The 22,560-nt window shown below is 37.5% G+C and overlaps 1 protein-coding gene across 1 annotated transcript; it reads right to left on the minus strand.

Annotated features, from left to right (window-relative positions):
• Positions 1-751: 751 nt before the first annotated feature.
• Positions 752-22,449, minus strand: LOC148415106 (E3 ubiquitin-protein ligase MARCHF6-like). The gene is made up of 26 exons (XM_088429899.1): positions 22,272-22,449; positions 21,236-21,335; positions 20,772-20,845; positions 20,465-20,608; positions 18,185-18,257; positions 17,835-18,015; positions 17,101-17,314; positions 16,553-16,617; positions 16,100-16,132; positions 15,802-15,853; positions 15,138-15,196; positions 14,965-15,045; positions 14,433-14,501; positions 14,257-14,331; positions 11,500-11,634; positions 11,286-11,405; positions 10,999-11,099; positions 10,727-10,864; positions 10,341-10,530; positions 10,172-10,241; positions 9,899-10,080; positions 9,672-9,806; positions 8,449-8,538; positions 7,580-7,712; positions 7,291-7,426; positions 752-4,317 (listed from the first exon to the last, which is right to left on the minus strand). The coding sequence occupies exons 1-26, from the start codon at positions 22,294-22,296 to the stop codon at positions 4,263-4,265; spliced, it is 2,730 nt and encodes a 909-aa protein (XP_088286025.1). The 5' UTR covers positions 22,297-22,449; the 3' UTR covers positions 752-4,262.
• Positions 22,450-22,560: the final 111 nt, after the last annotated feature.

Below are 22,560 nucleotides of genomic sequence, written 5' to 3' on the forward strand. Positions count from 1 at the left end.
AATTTTCCTCATGGGGTGGATCAAGACTGCGAGTCTCAATTTTCCTGGCATACTCTTTATATTTCCTCTTCTTGTGTCATAATTTCTAGGCTGCATTTCGTAATGGTAAAAAAAACAATTCTTATTCCAAATTAGAAAATGTGGTTTTACATCTGAATTCACAAAAAATCTCCAGCGATTGGGGTGTAAAGTTAAAGAAAATTACTGTATGGCCAATTATAAATATCTTGTTTAAAGTTCAAATTTGTTGGCTTCATAGACTGAAAAGACGGTGTAAAGGGGGCAAAGGTAATTGGATTTGACATAAATAGCACATCCTGTTTCCTAGAATAGGGTCAGGCACAGACAAGACACTATTCATTTTAAATAAATGTCTTGGTTTTATTATCAAGAGTATTATTTCTGACTTTCATTTGTTGATAAAGGCATCTTGGACACAAATACATGACAATTTTTCTCTACTTTCTCGTTCTCATTTAGGTCAAATTCGATAAGGTGGAGCGTATCCCAGGTGATTTTTGGGCTAGAGGCAGAATACTCACTTAACTGACAAATCAAAACACCTTTAATAAAACTCAAGGTCGCTTGACTGGGCCATAGGGACTTTTTCCAGACTTGATCTTTCTGTAAGCTGTCAATCACTCCTGGTTTAGTCCTTGTCTTGCAAGCAAGCTCATTTAATTTGGTTGACTTGCATTTTTTTTCTGACTCTATTCGTCCTTAAGTCCATGAAACAATGTAAAGAACACAATACTTTTATATTGTTTCCTTTTATTATTCCTTTTTCATGACCACATTTTTTTAAGCCTTGACCTAATTTTCTAATTCGAAAACGTGTTTACCTCCTGAAATAAAAATCTAAGACAAATGAAGTGTAGCTCAGGTCAAGACCATCCTACAAGGGCACTTCTTAACATTAAGCAGTAGTTATTTCAAGAGGAAAGCTACACATGAAAAAAACAACCCACAAGCATGACTAAACTGAACATTAAGTTATGAAATACTGACTGGTGTACTTCAAAACACACACACATGCACACGTATTATATATATTAAAAAAAAAAAAAAAACACCCTTTTTAAGTTAAAATCCAATAGCAACTACATCCTAACTGGAGTTCATATAGCCCTAAACATTCTTACATAAACATAAAAGTTTATCAAACAATGCAATTCTACATTCATGTTTAACAAAGTACAAATGTGTGGCTCAGGTTGAAAAGAAATGTACAAAAAAAAACAAAAAACTGGTACACAAGAGTGCAGTCCTTATTGCAATTGCAGGAATACCTTAGTTACTTTAGGGGCATGTGCGAAACTATGAAAATTAAAATGGTTCAACATTAAACAAATGGGAGGACCAACAGAGAAAAAGTTAGTTGAAAGTGGATGAATGACGCTTTCCAAAACGGCTCCTTTCAGTGTTTATACATTTCTCAACTAAAACAGTATATCTAACAGAATGTTAAAGCAAATCTGCAGTCAGAATAAACACCGTAGTCAAGCTGAGGTTAAATAAATTTTTCAAAATTTGTGTACCGCCTTTTAAAGCATGACCTAAAAACGTTCTATTAGCATCTCTTTCAAAAAGAACATGCTGCAGTCTTTCCATAGTGTCCTTTTGTAAATGTACTTCAAACTTTTTTTAGCAGAGTAAAAAGAATTTAAATCAAATGTAAACACATATTACATCATATTTCCCTCAGTGATGAATAATAAGCTGGCCGGCATGGTGGAAGAGTGGTTAGCACGTCCACCTCACATTTTACAGGTATTAAGTTCAATTCCAGCTGGCTCAGGGCATCCTATGTGGAGTTTGCATGTTCTCCCCGAGCCTGCGCGGCTTCCTCCCATATCCCAAAAACGTGCATGGTAGGTGTATCGGACACTCTAAATCATAGGTGTCGAACTCCAGTCCTCGAGGGCCGGCATCCTGCATGTTTTCCGGTTTTCTTTCCCCAACACACCTGATTCAAATGATTAGCTCATTACCAAGCTCTGCAGGAGCTTCAAAATGATCCCAATCATTTGAATCAGGTGTTTTTGAGGGAAAAGGTTTGAAAACGTGCAGGATATCGGCCCTCGAGGACTGGAGTTCGACACCTGTGCTCTAAATTGTCCCTAGGTGTGAAGGCTGGGATAGGCACCAGCAAGCATGTGACCTTACTGACGGTAAGCGGCTATAGAAAATAGACGGTTGGATGGATGGATGGATGGATGGATGGATGGATGGATGAATCAAAGTCTCTTTCGACAGTTAAAATGTCAAAAGACATAGCCCGGTCAGTATTGTAAAGGAGGAAGCATAGTTTTAAAGTTGAATAAAGCCCCACACTTTTCGATTTGTTAAGATGCTCCACTGAAAGATTGTTGACATCTGTGTATATGAACAAAGCAAAAAGATAAAACAAAAAAACAACGTAGACAACTCTTCAATGATTGGCATTTTTTTTCAAGCTACAACACAGCCCTAAATCCAAGCCTACTTTGGCAGAAGCTAGGGCTGCACGATTATGGCCAAAATAATAATCACAATTATTTTGGTCATTATTGAAACCATGATTATTCATCATGTTAGGTCAAACATGTCTATTTATTAACCTTTTTTTTTTTTAAAAAAAAAGAAGCAGCATTTAAACAAGGCCTCAAAGTTTGATAATTAGAAATAATATTAAACTAAAAAAAAGTAAGTAAGTAGCAAAACAGCTAACTTACTTGCTGACTACAGACCAATGAAAATAATGAAGCCGACTTAGAACCAAGCACATTATTTACTTTTAAACAAAATTTAATCAATTAGCAGTCAAAATGTCGATCATTTCAAAACCAAATTCATTCAAATTTTCAGATTTTTTCAAAATGGGTCTCAATTGACAGCTAGCACTGTGCATATTAGGAATCAGGTGAGAAAGTCGATGCCATTTTACATGGTAAATAATATATTAGAGTGAAAAAAACTGTGGCTTTTGTCATGCAAACAGGTGGGAAACATCGGCCCCTGGTGATAGGATGACAAAGTGCTGGATTTGACATTTACTGTAGCCGGCTTTTGAAACGTTAATATCGCTGAGGATCAGCTTCATTAAACGTTGCTAGCCAGTATCGTGATCACAATTAAAATTCGATTAATTGTGCAGCCCTAGCAGATTGCATCAATCAGCAGGAGTTTTACCACAGTGGTTAATAGTTGTGGTAGCTTAGCAGTTGTTCTCAAAGTGGGGTCCGTGGACACCTGGGTGTCCTAACCTCACTTGCAGGGGGTCTGTGAAATAATTTGGGTAATTGATAAAAAATATATGTGTTCATTTCATTTTAAATTTGGGTAATTAATAACAAAATATATAATATGTAATAAAATATATAATATTTGTTCATTTCATTTTATTTCATATTAAATTGTGAAAGTATTAATTAATGCATTTTCTAGAGACGCTTATACTCAGAAGGGTCGCAGAATTGTTGGCAGCTATCTCAGCTGGCTTCGGGCAGTACAGTAGGCGGGGGACAACTTGACCTGGTTATTCATGACTCCACTAAAGCAGGCAAGTCAACCAGCTTAACTCTTTCAGTGCCATGTAGTAGTACTAAAATAATACAATTCTCGTGAAATACTTTTTTTTTTTTTTTTAAGGAGGGTAGCTGCCTCCCTTGACTAGTGCTTATCTGTAGTGATAACTGTGACCATTGGATAGCAGTGTTGTCATACATACAACACATATATTACATACTTGTAATTCTAGGTAAGGAATGGAACTCAATCTTTCATATACAGTACCACTTATGTTTACATAGACAAAGCACACAATATCCTGTCAGCCTTGAAAGATAAGTGAAATATATTGGCACGTTATAGATCGCCTTTTCCTATAACACTTGGCACTGAAAGAGTTCATGTATGTTTAAAAATGTATATTTTGAAATTTGTCAAATTCTGTTTACAACCCATTTGGGGGAAATTGACCCAGTTTGTTATAAGGAGGCGTGCAATTTGCTGTTTTTATTTTCTAAACTTCACTATAGCAGAAAAGTAACAACATTGAATCTGTCGGTGAATAAAAAGGGCACTTAATGTTTGGCTTTAATGATTTTTTTTGGTTTGTTTGTTTCCACAGATGTTTGCGATGGGGGTCCTTGGAAAAGTTGCCTTCTATAACAGGTCCTTGACTCCAAAAACTTGAGTCTAACCCCTGGCTTAGAGTACTGTACGTTGAGATACGGATCCAACAAAAGTCAAGCTTCTGAAGAGATGTTTTCAGAGGTGGATCAATTCCTTTCTGCCGTGCGTTCATAGTTGACCAGTCGCTGTCCAACCAGGTACCTGAAGGGAAAAGAAGGTAGGGAAGCTGTCATCGTCATTCTTAACTCATCTTCTATTTCTTGTTGACTGGAAACTAATTTAAAGGAATCTCTTACTAGTGCTGTCAATTTTGATTGATTGATCATTCTATTATTTCATAGAGTAATTGAATAATCAGATTTTAAAAATGTATTTTGCCGTAAACTTTATTGCAAAATTATTTTTTTTTCTGATTGCTGGTATTTGTAGTTGATTATGTATTGTTTCGAGAATAAAACTGAGAGCTATGTTTAGGGTATTGATTCGTGCATTTCTGAGGGTGCAGGTTTAATTAACTGTGTTCCATGTTATTTAAACCAGAGGTCCCCAACCATTGATCTGCGGCCCAGTCCCGGTCTGTGTATCAACTAGTACCGGATCGCATGGGCGGCACCGGAAATAATGATGTTTTGGAACTAATTTAGTTTATCCTTTAATAGTTTATTCATTTGAGCTTCGTTTGGCTTGATATTTGTTTTATGGTGCCACCTCTGGCCATTGTTGATATTACACTTTTTTTGTGCCGGGTATTTCCTTTTGGTATATGTTTATGGTGTTATATTTTTGCCACAATCGCAAGCGCGCAAAAAAAAAAATTGAGCCCAGAAAATAAAACAGAGAGAGCGAAAACATATTTTGAGCGCAGAAAAAAAACTATTGAATGCGCAATGATAAGAGTTTGAGTGAGCGTCGATGGATTTTAAGCACGGAAAAAAATGTTGCTCGCTCAAAATTCCTTTTTGCTCACTCGCGATAGCCCTCTCTCGCTCTCGCTCACGATACTCCTCCCTCCCTTGCTCAACATCGCGTCCGCTCAACATCGAGCTCTCGTTGGCTCGAGTCGTCCTCTGCGCGCGCTCAGTTCTGCACACACGTTATGAATGTGCCACAAAGCCAATCAGAGCTTGTAAAAGCGATTGATTGACAGCTTGGTATCCAATGAGATTGCTTGTTGTGTTCACCAGGAACGAGCAAACGAGAGTGCATCACATCGACTTGGGCGGGAGGAGGTGGGCTTATATCATTTAAGTACAAAAACTAACAAGGTAGTTCTGTCAAATGATACGATACAGTAATAATAATAATAAAATTAAAAGTAATGCCCATACATTGTTTCCAAAGAAGTCTACCTTCTCCTGACCAAGTCTATGTAACGCACTCTCGATTGCCTTTTCCGGGTGAACACAACAAGCAATCTCATTGGATATTTCAAATGGAGGACATCTAAGAAAAAAGGTTGAGATCCACTTCTCTAAATTATTAACAGATTATTGAAATACAGTCGGCCCCCGGCTTACGAGCACCCTGATTTACGAACAATTCGCCTTAAGAGCGTGGATCAGGGAGATTTTTGTCCTCCGCTTACGAACAAACCTCTCGCCTTACGAGCAATTCGACATGCCGGCCATTGAGTATGTAGAAATGTTCTCGTTTAATTACGTCAATAAAATCAACAGTAGCGACATCATCAATCATCAGTAGATACTTGTGGCAGTAACGTGAACGCTATTGGTCTTACAACGTCACACTGACTGTCTCACTCACGGTGTCTAAATATATTACCATTTAAGTGTAGTGTTTGTACAGCTAAAGGGAAAAACAGCTGACATGAAATTAAATGTGCCGATTGCAGGACAAAAAATTGTCATTGGTTTAAATGTGTGTTTTTTTTAAATTAATTGTCAATACATTCCAACCGTTTAAAAAAAAAAGTGCGAATAATTATCAGTCAGTCACGGAGATGCGAATATGCTATTGGTCGATTAAGGTCACCCGGTCTCACTCACGGAGATGCTATTGGCCGGCGTCACACGTCAATCACAGAAATGCCGATATGCTATTGGCCGAACGCCTTTATCTAGCTTGAAGGGACAGGATGGAAGGAAGCAGAGAAAATTAGTGAAAAACGGAATGTTGTGAAGACTTTGCAAACTTTATCTGTTAGACATAGCTTCTAAAATTACTAGCAGCGGTAAAGAAAGAAATAAGAGGATGATGTTTTAGTATCTGCGTGATTTGAACCCTGACTGAAAGAGTTACTGTAACACTGTAAGACCAATAGCATATCTATCGCCGTGTTAACTTTGAGCGTTGGACTCTGCCCTTTATGTTTACTCCCAGCTCAAGTCTCGTCGTTTCAAAGGTAAAAGCTATTTATCCAATGTTTTTATTATAAAATGCAAGTGTACAGCAGATTATGTCACTCAATTTTAATATATGTATACAGTGTGTCGTTTTTACCTAAGGCTTCTGCGCGCGATGCACGCATTCACGAATTAACATGGGTTTGGATTGCCCGCTATACGAGCAATTCGAGACACGAGCGTAGCCGCTGAACGGATTAAGTTTGTAACCCGGGGGCCCACTGTAGTTGTTGGTTTATTTGATATTAACAAGTTGTCGATTTATCCAATTAACTTTGACTCCTATCTTTTACGTAAACAAAGAAAATGAAACTTACAAAGTTAAGCACTGTAAATTGATGGCTTTACACTTCCACATAAGCCTCAGGTCAAACAATTATTCCGTGTGATATACTCAGCATATTTTGTATCTTCTGCAAACACTTAGAGACTTCGTTCAAGCAAGTCTTTGAAAAGTGAGTGCTTGCAAGTTTTCTGGGAATTTGAAATGTGATGTGAAAAAGTGGCATGGAAGGAAACATGTTCAATATTACACTTACATTGAATTTTGTGATGTGTTGCTGCCATAGATTTTTACAAAGTTGTTTAAAACAAATGGGAAGTACACCACCATAACAGGAAAGTATTGTAGTGATTTGGGAGGTTCCACTTCCCAATACTTCTCAGTTCTTTTTAAATTATTTCTCATTTTTAATCAGCAGATGGCCAACCCCGAAGAACCGTGGGATTTCGGTCCCTCCTTGCACTTATTTAGACTTATTTTGCATTGTACCCAACCACGGTAAACATGTTGGTCGGTTCGGTTACTAACTTGTCGTTCTTGATGTGCTCGTACAGATGTTTGAACTGACGAATTTGGAAGAACAGAATCGCCAACAATGTAACCACCATGAGTAGAAATGGATAGATTCTCCTCTCTACCAGAGTCTGCATCTCCGACTGCACAACTGTTCGAGGCAGAAAGCAAAATGTGGAAAAAGAAGGAAGAAGAGAACATAGAAGAAAGGTATGGGTGGAGGATTATACCACAGCTTATTTAAAATGCATATTTTTGATGCCAACTTCATAAAAATGGAAGTATAGTAGGGAGGACTTCTCACCTAGCAGAGGTGTGATGCCTTTTGAGATTGTATAGGGGACACACAGAGCCAGCAGCAGGATGCAGACAACTGGAGCAGCTAGTTTCTTCACAATGAAGTGAATATCCATGTTTCTGATACCGTTAGCATAAACCTACAACACACAGCATGGATTTGAGTTTGCGAATTTTAAACGGATAAAATTAGGTTTGAGAATAAAGGGGCACTTCATTTGCTTGAACACTGCCACTTAAACTTCAAATCTTGTTTGAATGTAAAAATTATGACTTAGGATGTTTATTGTTTTGGCTTCCAATGAATTCTGGAACTCCCCCAAAACGGCAGGATACAATGTCATTTCAGAGGTCAAGCAAAGGCAAGCATAATATTGGTTTCTGGTTTGGTTTGCCACATTCTCTTGTGATCTAAAATGGTGAACAACTGCCACCGTGTCCTCTTCAACTTATAAAAACAATCAGTACAATATTTTTGATTTTTTTGACAGCAAAGATACACTCAGATAATACAAAACCTTATCAAGTGACAAAATATACAGTATATAAATATATTTTTACTGAAGGAATTAGACAAATGTAGGAGTGTGCGTGCAATATAGTTTTGATAATATCAAGGGGGGAAAATGGGTCAGGCTCCTGCTCTGACTGACTTGGACGTGTGGCCAAATAGGTTAAAGTTGTTAAATGAAAAAGTCAAGCTAATATATTGCTGATTTACAAATACAGAAATTGAGATTGTTAAGGAAATGGACCATCCACATTAAAGTCGCTTTTTTAATCATCCACACACATTTAGTGATATTTGAAAAGATGAATTTGAAAGAAAGGCTCAACTTGAATAGCATCAATTCCCGTGTGCTATCATTGGCTGACCTGTTCAATCACAGTCTTCAGCCACCACTGAGGGCCCATCAGTGTGACAGCAGCAATGATTTTAGAATGGAGGACACCCAGGGCCCAGTCCTGAAACATAAACAAGAAACAACAACCTAGCAGTGGATACACAGTGAGGGATGAAGATAAGGTAGACTTCTTCACATTTTTAAGAATAAATAATATAAGTATGCAAATACTGAAGATGATTGCAAACCACATTAATCTTGTGTAGGGATGCCTGCAAAGTACCAACCAAACTAACACACCACTATTTCAAGTAATCACATTAAAATTAATTTTCTATAATTAGTCACTATAATATATGTATAACCAGGTATGCACATAACTGGTACGAAGGTATGCATGCGTGACAGAACTCACTGACCCTAACACTAACCTTGCGTGCTTCACTTCACGCATTTACATACCCTCCCGAACTTTCACGCATAACAACAACCGAGCCTGAGCTGAACATTTTTTTTCCCCTCAAAAGTAGCTCCTGTAACTGTTAAAGTAACTTTTAATCAAACGTAGTTACTTTTTTCAAACAAGTAGTAAAGTAAGTTATTTTTTCAAGGTAACTGTGGCACTACAGTGATCCCCCTACTTCGCGGTCTCAGATATCGCGGTCTCAGTACTTTTTTCCAGGAAAAATTAAAAATATTTCAAAATAAAAAAATCATTTAAAAAATGCGCAAAAATGGAAAAAAATTGAAAAAAGCAAAAAAGTACATTATACAGTACTGTATTCATCAAATAACTAAGTAATATTAGTTAATAACTATATTAAGAATTCTTCAAGCGTTAGAGTTTGTGACGTTTTTTTAATCTTATTTTGAAATGCATGCTTTTAATTTGTCGGGTCACGTTGCATTTCCGTTTCCTTGTTTTACGTTCTCTGTGCGTCATTCGGCTTTTTACGGTGACGTAGTGAATGACAACGTAAGCTCATATTTATAGTTTTTAATCATTTATGTTGATAACGCACGCTACTGCCTATGTTTAGTAAGCGATGAGTGTTTATTCTGTTTATGTGTTTGTTTGTGTAGAGGTTGCACTTTATAGTTAGTAGTTGTTGTTAGTTGCTGCTAACCCGCTAATGTTGGCTAAAAATACAGTCAATTCATAGATTAAAGTTCGGCAAGTGTTTATATGTTAGTTGACTTACTTTAACAGTTTTAAACAATGCATATGACAATAAATACTTTGACTAACATTACCTGCCATGGGTAGAAGACAGGAGTCTGGTCTAGTGGGACTCTGAGTGGAGCCACGATGACCTGCTCAAACAGGAGACCCAAAAGTAGAGGAATCACTCCAGCCAAGAGTGCTGCGACTACCAAGGTCTTCACAATCTGTTAATTAGATCATAATGACCTGAACATTTGAAAGATATCCAAGGGATGCATCAAAAAATGCTGAAGAAATGAATCTAAGAAGAGCTTACCAAGAGTGTCCACTCACGGGCTTTCATTACAATGGCAGTCCATCCTTGTGGCATCCAGGATAGCAGCATAGTAGCAGCTCGAATGGACAGCCAGCAAACATAGAGGCCACTGGCTGCTGTATACAGTTCATGAACACTGGCGCTCCCCATCCAGAAGGATATTAGCCAGCGACCCACCCACACTAGAAAAGGAGGCCAACAAAAAAAATGATTTCAGAATTCACTCCTACGGAGAAAAAAAAAAAGTAACTTCTATTCTAAGCCTCAACTTACCAGGTATTGTGAGACAGATCAGACTAGCCAGCAAAAGTGTGACACACAAGAAAACAACCAGCAGGATTATCTGACAAGAAGAGACCATGAAAGGTAACACAGGAGAACCACTTATATAAATATACATAACTATATGTATCGATTTTCAAGCTCACAAACACGTTTTCACCTTAATGGGGAAGTTGCATGGTTTGCGGTATGGCTGGAAATCCATGGGGCCACCCAGCTGCAAGATGGCCTGATGGGCAGCATGAAGGCCCTCTCCAAAGCCGGGAATCTGGTTGTTATCGAGAGCAGGAGGGATGTTAGGTTGATTTTCAGTGTCTTCCTGATCACCCAGCAAATAGGAGTGGAGGTCCCTGCAGAATGTTCATGATCAGTCTTAGCAAAACAGGATGTTTGATTTGAAACCGATCCATTTTAATGTGAATGTCTGCATTCTTTTTTCTATTAGGTCCTTAGGATTGATATACATTTCAAAGTTGTTCAACGTTCATTTAAATGTTCTCCTGTACTTCTAGGTTCTTGTTGAAAATGGGAGTGCCTTTAACCTACAGTACATAGCCAACGGTGAGTGTCCAGGTGTGGATAAGTCCTTTGAGCCAATGGCGAGTGTGACCTTGCTCCAACAATGCCGGTAGGACAACCTGGAGCAAAAGCAGCTCCAATGACAGCTCACTGACAGGAGCATCACTGCAAAACAAGGCAAAAGCACGACTTTGTCTTAAAAGAATATCTGAAAAAAATAGGTGTGAAGTTTTTTTGAAAATGTAAAATATGTACGCACAAAAAAATAACAGTAAATGACTACTGTTATTTCTGTGTACCTGTAAAGCATAACATTGTAAGGCAGGAAAGTGGTGAAGAAAAATGCAATGATCTTAATGGGAAGCCAAAGCATCAGCAGAGCGATGGAACCAAAAACCACCTAAAAATCACACACACAGTAAAAAAAAAAAAAAAAAAGTTCATGAATTCTGCTATTTCATTTCAAGTCATCAGGGGTTTCTGAACTGTATTTGGGTTAACAGTCAAGCTTTAACTTAGTAAGTTAGTGGGAGTGCTATAGTATAAACAGACATTTTGGATATTATGGGACAGAGACTTGACTAACCACAGAGAGTAAAAATCTTGTAAGGTGTCTATAAATAGGAAGATGGATCATTTCTTGAACTGGGTTGAAGTCTGGATCATTCAGGTTTCTCAAAAACCATAGAACACCTGGTCGGAGAACCTGCAGACAGAAAAGGACACTTATTAGGAAAGTGCATGTAGATAAACAGTAATTTATTGCATATCATTGTGAAAAAAACACATTGTCCACTTACTTCTCTGAGCAGTAGGATGAAAGAAGCAAAGTAGAAGACATAGATCATGCCAACCAGCCAGTGGAGGAACATGGTTGTTCCTGGGGCTGAGTTGAAACTCTGTTCCCGGTCACTGAAGGTTGCATCAAACAACTCCTGCGATCAATCAATCAATCAATCAATCAATCAATCAATCAATCAATCAATCAATCAATCAATCAATCAATCAATCAATCGCTCTATCAAACGACAAATGTGCTGTGCATTATGATACCGTGGTATGTATGTGGGTAACCCCTGGATTCAACATAATGCGTTATGTCTCCACTCTGCCAGGACGGCAGGACGCATCCCTGGAAGGTCATACTGCGCTTGCACGGGGACTACCAACTTGCGAGATTAAAAGAAAAAGTAAAAGTTTTCTAAACTTCCACAAACAAACCAAGCTCCTTTTGTGGAAAGTTTGCATGGATAACACTTAATTGCATGCTTCATTTACAATGGGTAAGTACTTACAGTACTCATTTTAACTTTTAAGTAAATTGACAGAATTGTGACTCAATATATATTTGTACCCATTTTACATCGCTAATAAACAGGAGGAAAGTTTTTGCTCTTTTTTTTTCTCTATGTCACTGACACAGGGGAGAAGTACAGTGGGCCCCCGGGTTACGAACTTAATCCGTTCAGCGGCTACGCTCGTATCTCGAATTGCTCGTATAGCGGGCAATCCAAACCCATGTTAATTCGTGAATGCGTGCAACGCGCGCCGAAGCCTTAGGTAAAAACGACACACTGCATACATATATTAAAATTGAGTGACATAATCTGCTATACACTTGCATTATATAATAAATACAATGGATTAATAGCTTTTACGTTTGAAACGACGAGACTTGAGCACGGCGATAGATATGCTATTGGTCTTACAGTGTTACAGTAACTCTTTCAGTCAGGGTGCAAATCACGCAGATACTAAAACATCATCCTCTTATTTCTTTCTTTACCGCTGCTAGTAATTTTAGAAGCTATGTCCAACAGATAAAGTTTGCAAAGTCTTCACAACATTCCGTTTTTCACTAATTTTCTCTCCTTCCTTCCATTCTGTCCCATCAAGCTAGATAAAGGCGTTCGGCCAATAGCATATCGGCATTTCTGTGATTGACGTGTGACGCCGGCCAATAGCATCTCCGTGAGTGAGACCGGGTGACCTTAATCGACCAATAGCATATTCGCATCTCCGTGACTGACTGATAATTATTCGCACTTTTTTTTTTAAACGGTTGGAATGTATTGACAATTAATTTAAAAAAAAAACACACATTTAAACCAATGACAATTCTTTGTCCTGCAATCGGCACATTTAATTTCATGTCAGCTGTTTTTCCCTTTTAGCTGTACAAACACTACACTTAAATGGTAATATATTTAGACACCGTGAGTGAGACAGTCAGTGTGACGTTGTAAGACCAATAGCGTTCACGTTACCGCCACAAGTATCTACTGATGATTGATGATGTCGCTACTGTTGATTTTATTGATGCAATTAAACGAGAACATTTCTACATACTCAATGGCCGGCATGTCGAATTGATCGTAAGGCGAGAGATTTGTTCGTAAGCGGAGGACAAAAATCTTCCTGATCCACGCTCGTAAGGCGAATTGTTCGTAAATCAGGGTGCTCGTAAGCCGGGGGCCGACTGTAGTTGCTTTAGCATCATCCAAAAAATCAGCAAAGGAGAAGACAATCTTGTCAATATGGAGTGCTTTTTTCTTGTAAATCCGAATGTAGATCATGTTGGTTTTCCTGTCGGGTGCTTTCTAAACCGTGAAATAGACCACAGCGGTGGGCGGCGGACCGGCGGCGGATACGCAGTATGTGGAACCACTCTCATTCATTAACATGGCTGTGTAGTGCTGCGCAAGGTGCAGCGTAGCAGAGCCACAATGCAGTATGTGGAATACACAGGTAAGAGTTGGCTGGGGTTTTTGACAACAGGATAAAATTATCTTTATACACACGTGGACAAAATTGTTGGTATACGAAAGACAATTCAGAGTGGGCCGACAAATCACTTCAATGTGATGAAAGTAATAATTAATAAAATGTGAGATGTTAATGGAAATCAGCGATTGCTCTTCAACCATGCTTCAACAGAATTAAGCCTGAGGTAACTGGGGCAGGTTGCTAATGAGGAGTGGGCCAAAGTAGACGCTGAAAGGTGCAGAAGTTTCATTAACGGTTATAGGAATCGTTTGATTGCAATGATTACCTCAAAAGGTTGTGGAACAAAATATTAAGTTAATTAATCATTTTTGTCCATGTTTGTTTCTTGAGGTAATTTCTTAAAATCTATTGAAGCATGGTTGAAGCAATGTGTAACTTGCATTGGTGAAAATTCATAGGTTTTTATTTCTCCTAACTTTCATCACATTGAAGTTATTTCGCCGACTATTATGAATTTTCTTTCATTAAAAAAAAAATTAATTGAAAAAAAATTGTTATAAAATCTATAAATAAATAAAAATGATAAACAAATCACTTCATACTCACTGGAATTGCTAATAAAATGCAAAAAAATAAAATGAGTGCATCAACCTATGAACTATAAAATATTGAACAAGCTAAAATGTCATGTTTATTTCAGAAATGTCTACCAGCCAGGTTGGACAAGCATTAGTGAATTTCAGGTGGCCTGCAGATCTCAACTGGAAATAATTAAGGACACGTGCCTCACTGTATTATCAGTCAACTGTAAATGTTTCATTTGTTCTTACCAATGAACAAAGATCTAGCCACCAGCCACAAATCAGCGGGAACAAGCCTATCTCCATGACAACCAGCAAAGACACCTACGAATGGAAGCCAAAAAATAGGGGGTTAGGTGACAAACTCAAATAACAATATTGAAGTATTGTAGATGAATCTGCTTATAAAAGCTTCTGCAGTTTACCTTGACAACAATGTAGCAGAGACCCAGGAGATGTTTGGAGCGCTGAAATCTTACTAACGAAGCCAGTGTCTATAAAAGGTTCAGCGTTAGGGACTGATATAAATTGTGATACAGTCACAATTTAAAACATATAAAAAACAAAATACATGCAAAATTTCACTGTTACAAAATAAATGTGTTTAAAAAGAAAACCAGTGACTGATACAGTTTGTAAGAGACTGGAGGACTTCGGGGAAAATTGTGACTAGTTGTTGCAGAAATGCTTGTGTAGGCTAAAGTAGCCATGAGCAAGGCATCATTCAGACACCTCAGCTCAGATGGTGCAAAACTGGTTGTTTGCCAATTTCACCCTGAATATTTAATGGCAATCATATGATTTGGTCCCTTGTATGGTATGCAAAACAAAATAAACAGTGTAAGTTGAATTTTACTTGAGGCGCTATGATGAATATAATTTTTAAAATACCAATGAAAATTGAACAAATGTGATCCATTGTATTAAAATTAGGTGATTGTTTACAGTAAAAGATACATGGCAGATGTTGAGAGCTCCAGCCAGGAAGATATAACCCACTGCGGTGCTGATGAGACCTTCAAAGTGTGAGGCTTGCATCTACCGCCAAAAAAATCAAAATAAATAAAAAAATCAATTCAATAAATGTCATTAAATTGCCAAAAAGAAATCGCTGATTGCGGTGCACTTACCTGGTTGTCAAAGCCAAGTCCTACCACTGAGAAATGGCCAATGTAATAAGGACAAAATGCTGAAAATAGAGAAAAAATTTATGTTGGGCAGATTGCAGAGTCACAAATGAGTAAAACAAAGTGCTGCTTTTTTTTTGGTTCATTTTGTAAATCCTATAACATACACAGTATGGGGGGGGGGCTGCATTTTTTTGGGAATTGTGGGAGGAAACCAGATTGCCCAGACAAAAACTCCATACAGGAAGGCCGGAGCCGGAATCTAAACTGATTCCGGCTAGCACTAACCAGTCTCCCACTATGCCAGCCTTATGGAAAGTGAAGGAAAAAAAGAAAAAAAAAACTTGCTCCTTTAGCATTAATGTGGTTCTACAAGAACTCAGCATCGCTGACAGCATTACAAGCCAGTAAAATTTTACACAAGTATCCTCAACTGAAACATAAATGGTAATGGCCCAATTATTTGATTTCCATCTCAGGATTAATACAGGAGTTATCTCTTGGTCTAGCCATCTATTTACAGTATCTATTTTCTACCTTAATGAACTACTGGAAAAAAACTTAAGTCATATGGTGCAAAATCTGAAGTCATGGTCAGCCTAAGATGAGCCAACTGAGATGGTGATGCCATTAAACAACATTAAAAACAACACTGCAGGTAACTTACCAAAGACCAGTATGAAGAGAGTGTTGAGGGAGACGGCCCAGAAGACATGTTCCTTGAGTAGACACACCCAACAAGGGTCACTTAATGTACTTTTGCTGAAGGCGCAATTACAATAAAAAATCCTTTAGCCTTATATCATCATCATCAAATCGTGCTGCATTGAGGTAAACTGTAGTGCAAATGTATTTAATCACACTTAAATGGTAATTAGTAGCGAATGTATGAGTGCTTTGTACAATATTTCAAGCACATCACTTAATGTGCTAAAACGCATGTGAACCAAATTGTGCACACTTACCAAAAATACAAGGGAGCCATCCAGGCCAAGCATCTGAAGAGAAACAACACAAGAATAATAATGCTTCTATTCCAACTCCTACTAATAATGAACAGTAAGACACAAGGACACAACGGTAACTGTAAAATCACACACACAAACACACACACACACAAACAAGAAACAATGTAAAACAATACCAAGGGGACTTTGAATTTGATGTTATAAAGACTGTCAAAATGAATTTCGTTTTTGATAGTGTTACTATAACAAAGCCAAATACAATTGCAGTGACCAGAAGAAATGATCATACGCACAGCATTCTGAAACAATAAAGTATTCACTCATGTTTACGCTTCATAGATCCGGAGTTTATTGCAGATGGACAGTCTGTTCAAATATTTCTCTGGTTCCACATGCCGACAACACTAGAGTAAACAGTAGGACAAGAAATGTGAAATAAAAATCACACACCCTTTCCCATGTCAGCTCCTCTGCAACACGGTCCCACTCCAGAGCATTCCAGTTTAGATTACCTGCTGAAAACAAAGGAATAATAATAAACAGCCAAAATAGAACACTCACAGGTTACCAGCCTAATGAACAAAAGCTTGACATACTTTTATAAATGATAATATGGACTCAATTTTAATTAGGCAGTGCATGCAGAAATACTGCCATCTCCAGATTTTTGTGCAGGTTCAAGGCTTGCTGTGCCTGTTTGCCAATTTGGCAGACCACTATATGATATTCTGGGCATTTTAACAGTCTAGTGTTCTAGCAATATAGTGTATCCATAATGAAAATCTTGGGGAGTCACACTTAGGTGGAAGAAACTTGGTCCAACGGTTGCATTTACAGATCTATACTGACTAGAGCTATATAGTGGTGCAATGTGATTTAAAGAAAATCTTTCAGGGTACAGGCAAACAGGCATTATGCTGCATCATGCTGAATTTGTGTTGTCATGAAAATAGAGCTCTTTAAATCATAATCTTTATTTTTTGCAAAAAAATGTTGACCTCCATTATTAGCATCGTCTTCTCCGGCTTCCTCATCTTCATCCTCGTCATCCTCTTCACTGTCATCATCATCGTCATCATCTTCCTCATCATCATCATCATCATCATCATCATCATCATCATCATTATCAAATGGAACCACATCCTCGTGCAGGTTTGCAGGTACTGGCTCATGTGGACCAGCAGGGTTCTGGTCTTCTGCAGCGTCCGCCACCTGTTGACATTAAAATCATCATCATTATGCCATTGGAATGGGCAACAGCATAATACATACGGTATACACAAGGACATCAATAAAATAAAGTTCCATATCATGCTTATCTTGGAATGTCCCTCAGGATTCGTTAGGTTTGTGTGCACCTTATGTCATCTATAGATGTAGAATTTGTTGATATTGCGATCTACAAACCATAACCAACACAATTATGATAAATAAATGCTGAAAATCATTCACTGTGTGTAGTGTGGTCTGTGGTGACGAAGCAGCTGAGCCGAAAGACGAGGCTCTTCATTAACCGGTTGATCTATGTTCCTACCCTCGATTATGGTCATGAGTTGACCGAAATAGAAAGATTCCGGAAAAAGCAGCCGAAATCCTCCGCAGTTCTCACTTGATATCTTTTGTAATATATTGTACTTTTTTTCTAGCAAGTGATGACATTTTCTGTTCAAATTCAGGATTATGCACACAGAGGAAAAAACAAATACACGTTGTTAGTCTGACTTAATTTCACCTCATCGGCTAGTACTGGGCCGTTTGGCTGGTTGGGAACCAAAAGTGGTGGATTCTGGTCCAGCCAGTGAGGGATGCCACCTTGAACGATTTGCTCACGAAGCCACACTAGGCTAATGAAGGCGCACAGTGTGCAAGTGACCACAAAACAGCCCTGCAGACAATCTGCAAGCAGGTTTTGTCTGTGAAAAGAAAGAAACTTCAGTAAAACTTGCCGTAGGTAGATGACAAATGAAAACCATATAAATCATGCAATATGGAAGATGTGAAACATATTCCTTTGTTTTTCTTTTTTTCAAAATAAAAATAGAGAAAGTCAAAACCACTTACTGAAAGGAAACGTGAACTTACGTTGAGAGCATATCAAGTGGCAAGGTAAGAAGAGAGCTCACAGAGCCAGTAAATAAACACTTGTAAACACGTGCTGTTGGAAAACAAAAAATAAGATTTTAAGAAACATTTACCTCAATATGAAGCATTTTTCCTTTGACTGCGCTCATTTTTTTTTTTTTTTTTTAACTAAAATGATCATTTGACACTCAGAGAACTAAAACTACTTATGTTCCTCAAAGTATCAGGTCAGGACATTTTGTGTGTCAACTCCGACCTTAGGTATTAATGTAGTTTATGTTATCTGTGCTATGGTAACTGAAGCAAAAAGAATCCCATTTTAGTTTGTTTGCTAAAGATCCAAGCTACATGTAGTACATTTTTAAAGCTATTGTGTCTGCATAATGTTGAGAGCCAGGTAACATAGTAGTGTGCCTGTGTGGCTAAATAAAGTTGGTTCCTGTTGGGGTTAGCTGTTTGTTGTTGTTGTTGTTGTTGTTGTTGTTGTTTTCCTGAATGTTTGCCAAGTTGGCCATCAGTTGTCTAAAGCAGTGGTTCTCAAATGGGGGTACGTGTACCCCTGGGAGTACTTGAAGGAACTCAACGGGTACTCGAGATTTAAAATAAAAAAACATGCAAAAATCCTTTCAAAATAATTATTGAATGAATTATAAGTTTCAGGAAAATGTAAGTTCAGAAATAAATGTCATGTTCAGGATATTTAATTTTAATATTTAAAAAAAATCCAGATTCTTCCCCATACTAGAATGTTTTGACCCAACTTTAAATGTGCCACCTCTCGTTACCTGTCAAGTTAATGATTGATTTTTGTGAACAGATCTCTACCTTGATCCAAAAAGAGCATACTTTAAGTTGATGTTTTTTTCTGTGGACAAATATTTGTTCATAATTATTTCTTTTTTAGGTCTGATTATTTCTTGTGGACCAATATTTATTAATTAGGGTAATGATTTATTTTTGTGACCACATCTCTACTGTAATCCCAAAACAGGATGCTTTATGTTTATATATATTATTATATTATATATATATATATTATATATATATATTATTTCTGTGGACAAATATTTATTTATGATTATTTGTTTTTGAGAACAGGTCTGACACTTGATGTTGATTCGTTTTTTTGTGGTAACATTTTTATTAATAATTAGGTTATTTCTTTTTGATAACAGATTTCTTCTATGATCCAGAAGAGGACACTTTAGTTTGATTTTTTTTTTTGTTTGTGGACCAATGCAAACGAAGTTTGAAAGGTTCTTAAATTTTAATAAATCAGACACTGATGGCATGTTTTAAGTCTTTTTTTAACCCAAAAATGCTTTTCACTGATTCAGGGGTACTTGGCTGAAAACATATTTCACAGGGGGTACATCACTGATCAAAGGTTGAGAACAACTGTTTTTTTGTTTTGTTTTGTTTTTTTTAAACTGGATATCCATTGTAGCACAATACTCCCATTTTTCATCCAGGTTTGGAATAGACAATGCTAGGCATTGGGACACTGATCAAGAATTTAACATTAATTCGTGCATTGACTGTAAAGCATTAAGTGAAAGTATCATCCTACGCTATGGTCACATTACAACTCTCTCTACTTTGCTGTAGATGTGAGTAGTTTTTAAGTTTATATTTTGCAGTGGTTAAGCTTTCTTTATGCTAATGTATACTGTAAGATTACACGTAAAGTTAAAAGTTTACTGGGATAAAAACAAATGTTTTTTTTCCAAATTAAATATTTCAAGACAGAAGTACCATGATTCTATTAATTACATGTTCTCATAAAAGCAACATTGTGCAGTTGGTATTGTGAAATGAGTGCTCTTGGAAATGACTCAGTCTTATACAATAAAACTGGCACAGCAAAAAAATAGTAAGTGACTTACTGTCAGAGAAATCTCAGAAAAGAAGACTAGGACAAGCCTAGCTGCTTAAACAGCAAAAAGAGTAACTCAGACCAGCCAAGATTGACTTTTCTATGCCGGACATAGGGAAAAACCGCTTGGGCAAATGTAACTCGTGGGTCTTCCAACGCGTTTTTCCACTTGCCCAGCCGTTCCCCCCGGCTTTTATTGAATAGAAGCATAGCAGATTACAAGACACAACAAAAGAGCCAGCCGGGCGCCACCGGCAGCTGGGCCAAGGTCCCGGCTCACACTTTCGTGCGTCAACAGTTCTATCTAAGGACAGGGTCAAGATGAACTAGGATTGCATAGATGGGTAACAATGAACTAAGAACATAATGATAACAACCTAATATATGATTCCCTTCACACTTACATGCTGTGAGAGGCACAATGCCAAGCCAGGCGAAGGCCACAAGTGTGTAATGAAACCAGTATCTGATGGCAGTTCCAACACTGGTGACCAACCCGGCAAAAATGTCTTGGGCAGGCAGACGAGAAGGCATGTCAGGAGAGTAAACTGAAAAAATAAGATGTTTGGAGGGGAAAAAAAGGTAAAAAATAGAGCACCTGAACATGTTTCAATTGAAGAGACACCACAAAGATAAAGGTGGATATTAAAGAAACAACTATTTTGATAAATCATACAAATAAATAAAATGACAATAGAATAGAAGACATACTTGGTGTAAATGCAAACGTGTGTTTACATAATTCGCAGTATTCCTTCCTGCTGTGTTTAAGCCACTGCAGCAAACTAGGAGAAGAAAGACATAAATGATAAATTTATATTCACCCGATTGATAGGACATGTTATAAGAAAAAAAAAATCACAATTTTCCATTGTGTCACTGAAAAATAAAGAATTGAAAAACAGATATTTTACAACTGAAAGATGAGTTTATCTGCAAAGGAAACAACTAAATACCTTTGCAGTTTGAAAACTTTACATCTGGGTTGCACGACTGCATCACCGTTTTATCAATAACACTGCATTCAAACATACAGTATTGTAACCCAATACAAACTTCATCAACAATAATACAAATATGGTGCCAGCTCTAAGACCGCAACCTAACTTTAAACTCACATTTAAATCTATGAGCGAGAAAACACTTGAAAACACTTGAAAACAGTTGAAGCATACCATTCCTGATGGATAAACTTGATGCTTCCAGTGCAGACACATGGATGATAGAGTGGTTTGTCATGGGTTCCCTCTGCGCGACACACTCGGCACACATCTGCTTCGTGCAAGACATACATGACAAAGCAATGCCTTCAGTTATATTTAACATTTTTAAATGACAACCTAGGATTCGAGTAAATATTTGCATTTAAAAAAAACAATACTCATGAATCTGATGGAAAAGCTGTAATAGAGCAGAGCATTATGTTATACATACGAACACATTACACATGTACACAAAGTGAATAAATGATCAAATACAATTTACAAGGACGGAAATAACATAAGGAAGACCTGAACAGTCTAAAGACTAACCTTTATGTACACTTAGCATAAATACTGAGTCAAAATCGCAATATCGTTTGCAATTTCAAAATCATAACGCAATATCAGTCACGCAAAATCGTTGTTGAAATTATATTATTAATTAGTAACAATGTAGTAAAAGTGTATCGAATTTAACTTCATTTGTAAGCGAAGAAAATAATGTTCACCTATAAGAATGCATGATTTTTCAGTGTCCGTTTTTAAGCAAAGTGGTGTCATCTTAATTGACCAGAATTGGATAATATTTACAGCTAGATACACATTCTTAATAACAATAATGCATAAAATGTAAAGGTAGACAAAATCTCACTTATTCTTTGTTATAACACAGAAGACAAGACGTCGCTGTCTTGATTAAATCGTGTACATAGGAAGCTATTACTGTTTTATGGCACGTTACTGCACATGTTTTAGTACACTATGATCGTTTGACAAACATTGCTCTTGACCTGACATGCTAATTAAAACCGCTGACCTAAAAACGGTGCAAGCTAATGCTACTAGCTGGCTAAGGCTACACTGTCATGTTTACTTTTGTTCTGAAGATAGGTGAATTAAGAGAATTAGGGAGGCGGTCAAGCTAGTGCCAGAGTGAGTAGAAAGGGCATAGCAGATATATGCGATTTCACTCATCTCTAGTTTTTGGGGCAACAAGTATTTCAGATACCTTCCTCGGCAGTGTCAGAGTCCATCTTGACCGCTTGTCCCACAGCGTCAGTTTATAGGCGACAACAGCTATCTAGTGTTGACACTGTCGCTTAATTTGGAGCTCATTTTATCTCGGGGTTGACGTAAGCTTTAGATCTGTCATCAGACAGCATTATTACTTCATAGTGGTGAGAACGAACTCCATGCAACAATTGGTTATTCTCTTTTACCACTAGATGGCAGCAAAGTGCCGCTAGCTCGTCAGCTGAGCCTGTCAGTCGAATTCAAGCCTTCAAAACAAGATGAAT

The sequence above is a fragment of the Hippichthys cyanospilos genome, chromosome 12 (assembly GCF_059441005.1).
Source record: "Hippichthys cyanospilos isolate Australia breed blue-spotted pipefish chromosome 12, RoL_Hcya_1.0, whole genome shotgun sequence".
NCBI classification, from domain to species: domain Eukaryota; kingdom Metazoa; phylum Chordata; class Actinopteri; order Syngnathiformes; family Syngnathidae; genus Hippichthys; species Hippichthys cyanospilos.

Excerpts from the sequence above, each read along its gene's own strand:
- LOC148415106 (XM_088429899.1), bottom strand. The coding sequence starts at position 22,296 with ATGGACTCTGACACTGCCGAGGAAG. Across the intron at positions 15,854-16,099 it reads ATGGCTCCCTTGTATTTTTG|GAACATGTCTTCTGGGCCGT; the intron begins GTAAGTGTGCAC and ends TGTCTACTCAAG. Across the intron at positions 11,635-14,256 it reads GGCTAGATCTTTGTTCATTG|GAGTTGTTTGATGCAACCTT; the intron begins GTAAGAACAAAT and ends GATTGATCGCAG.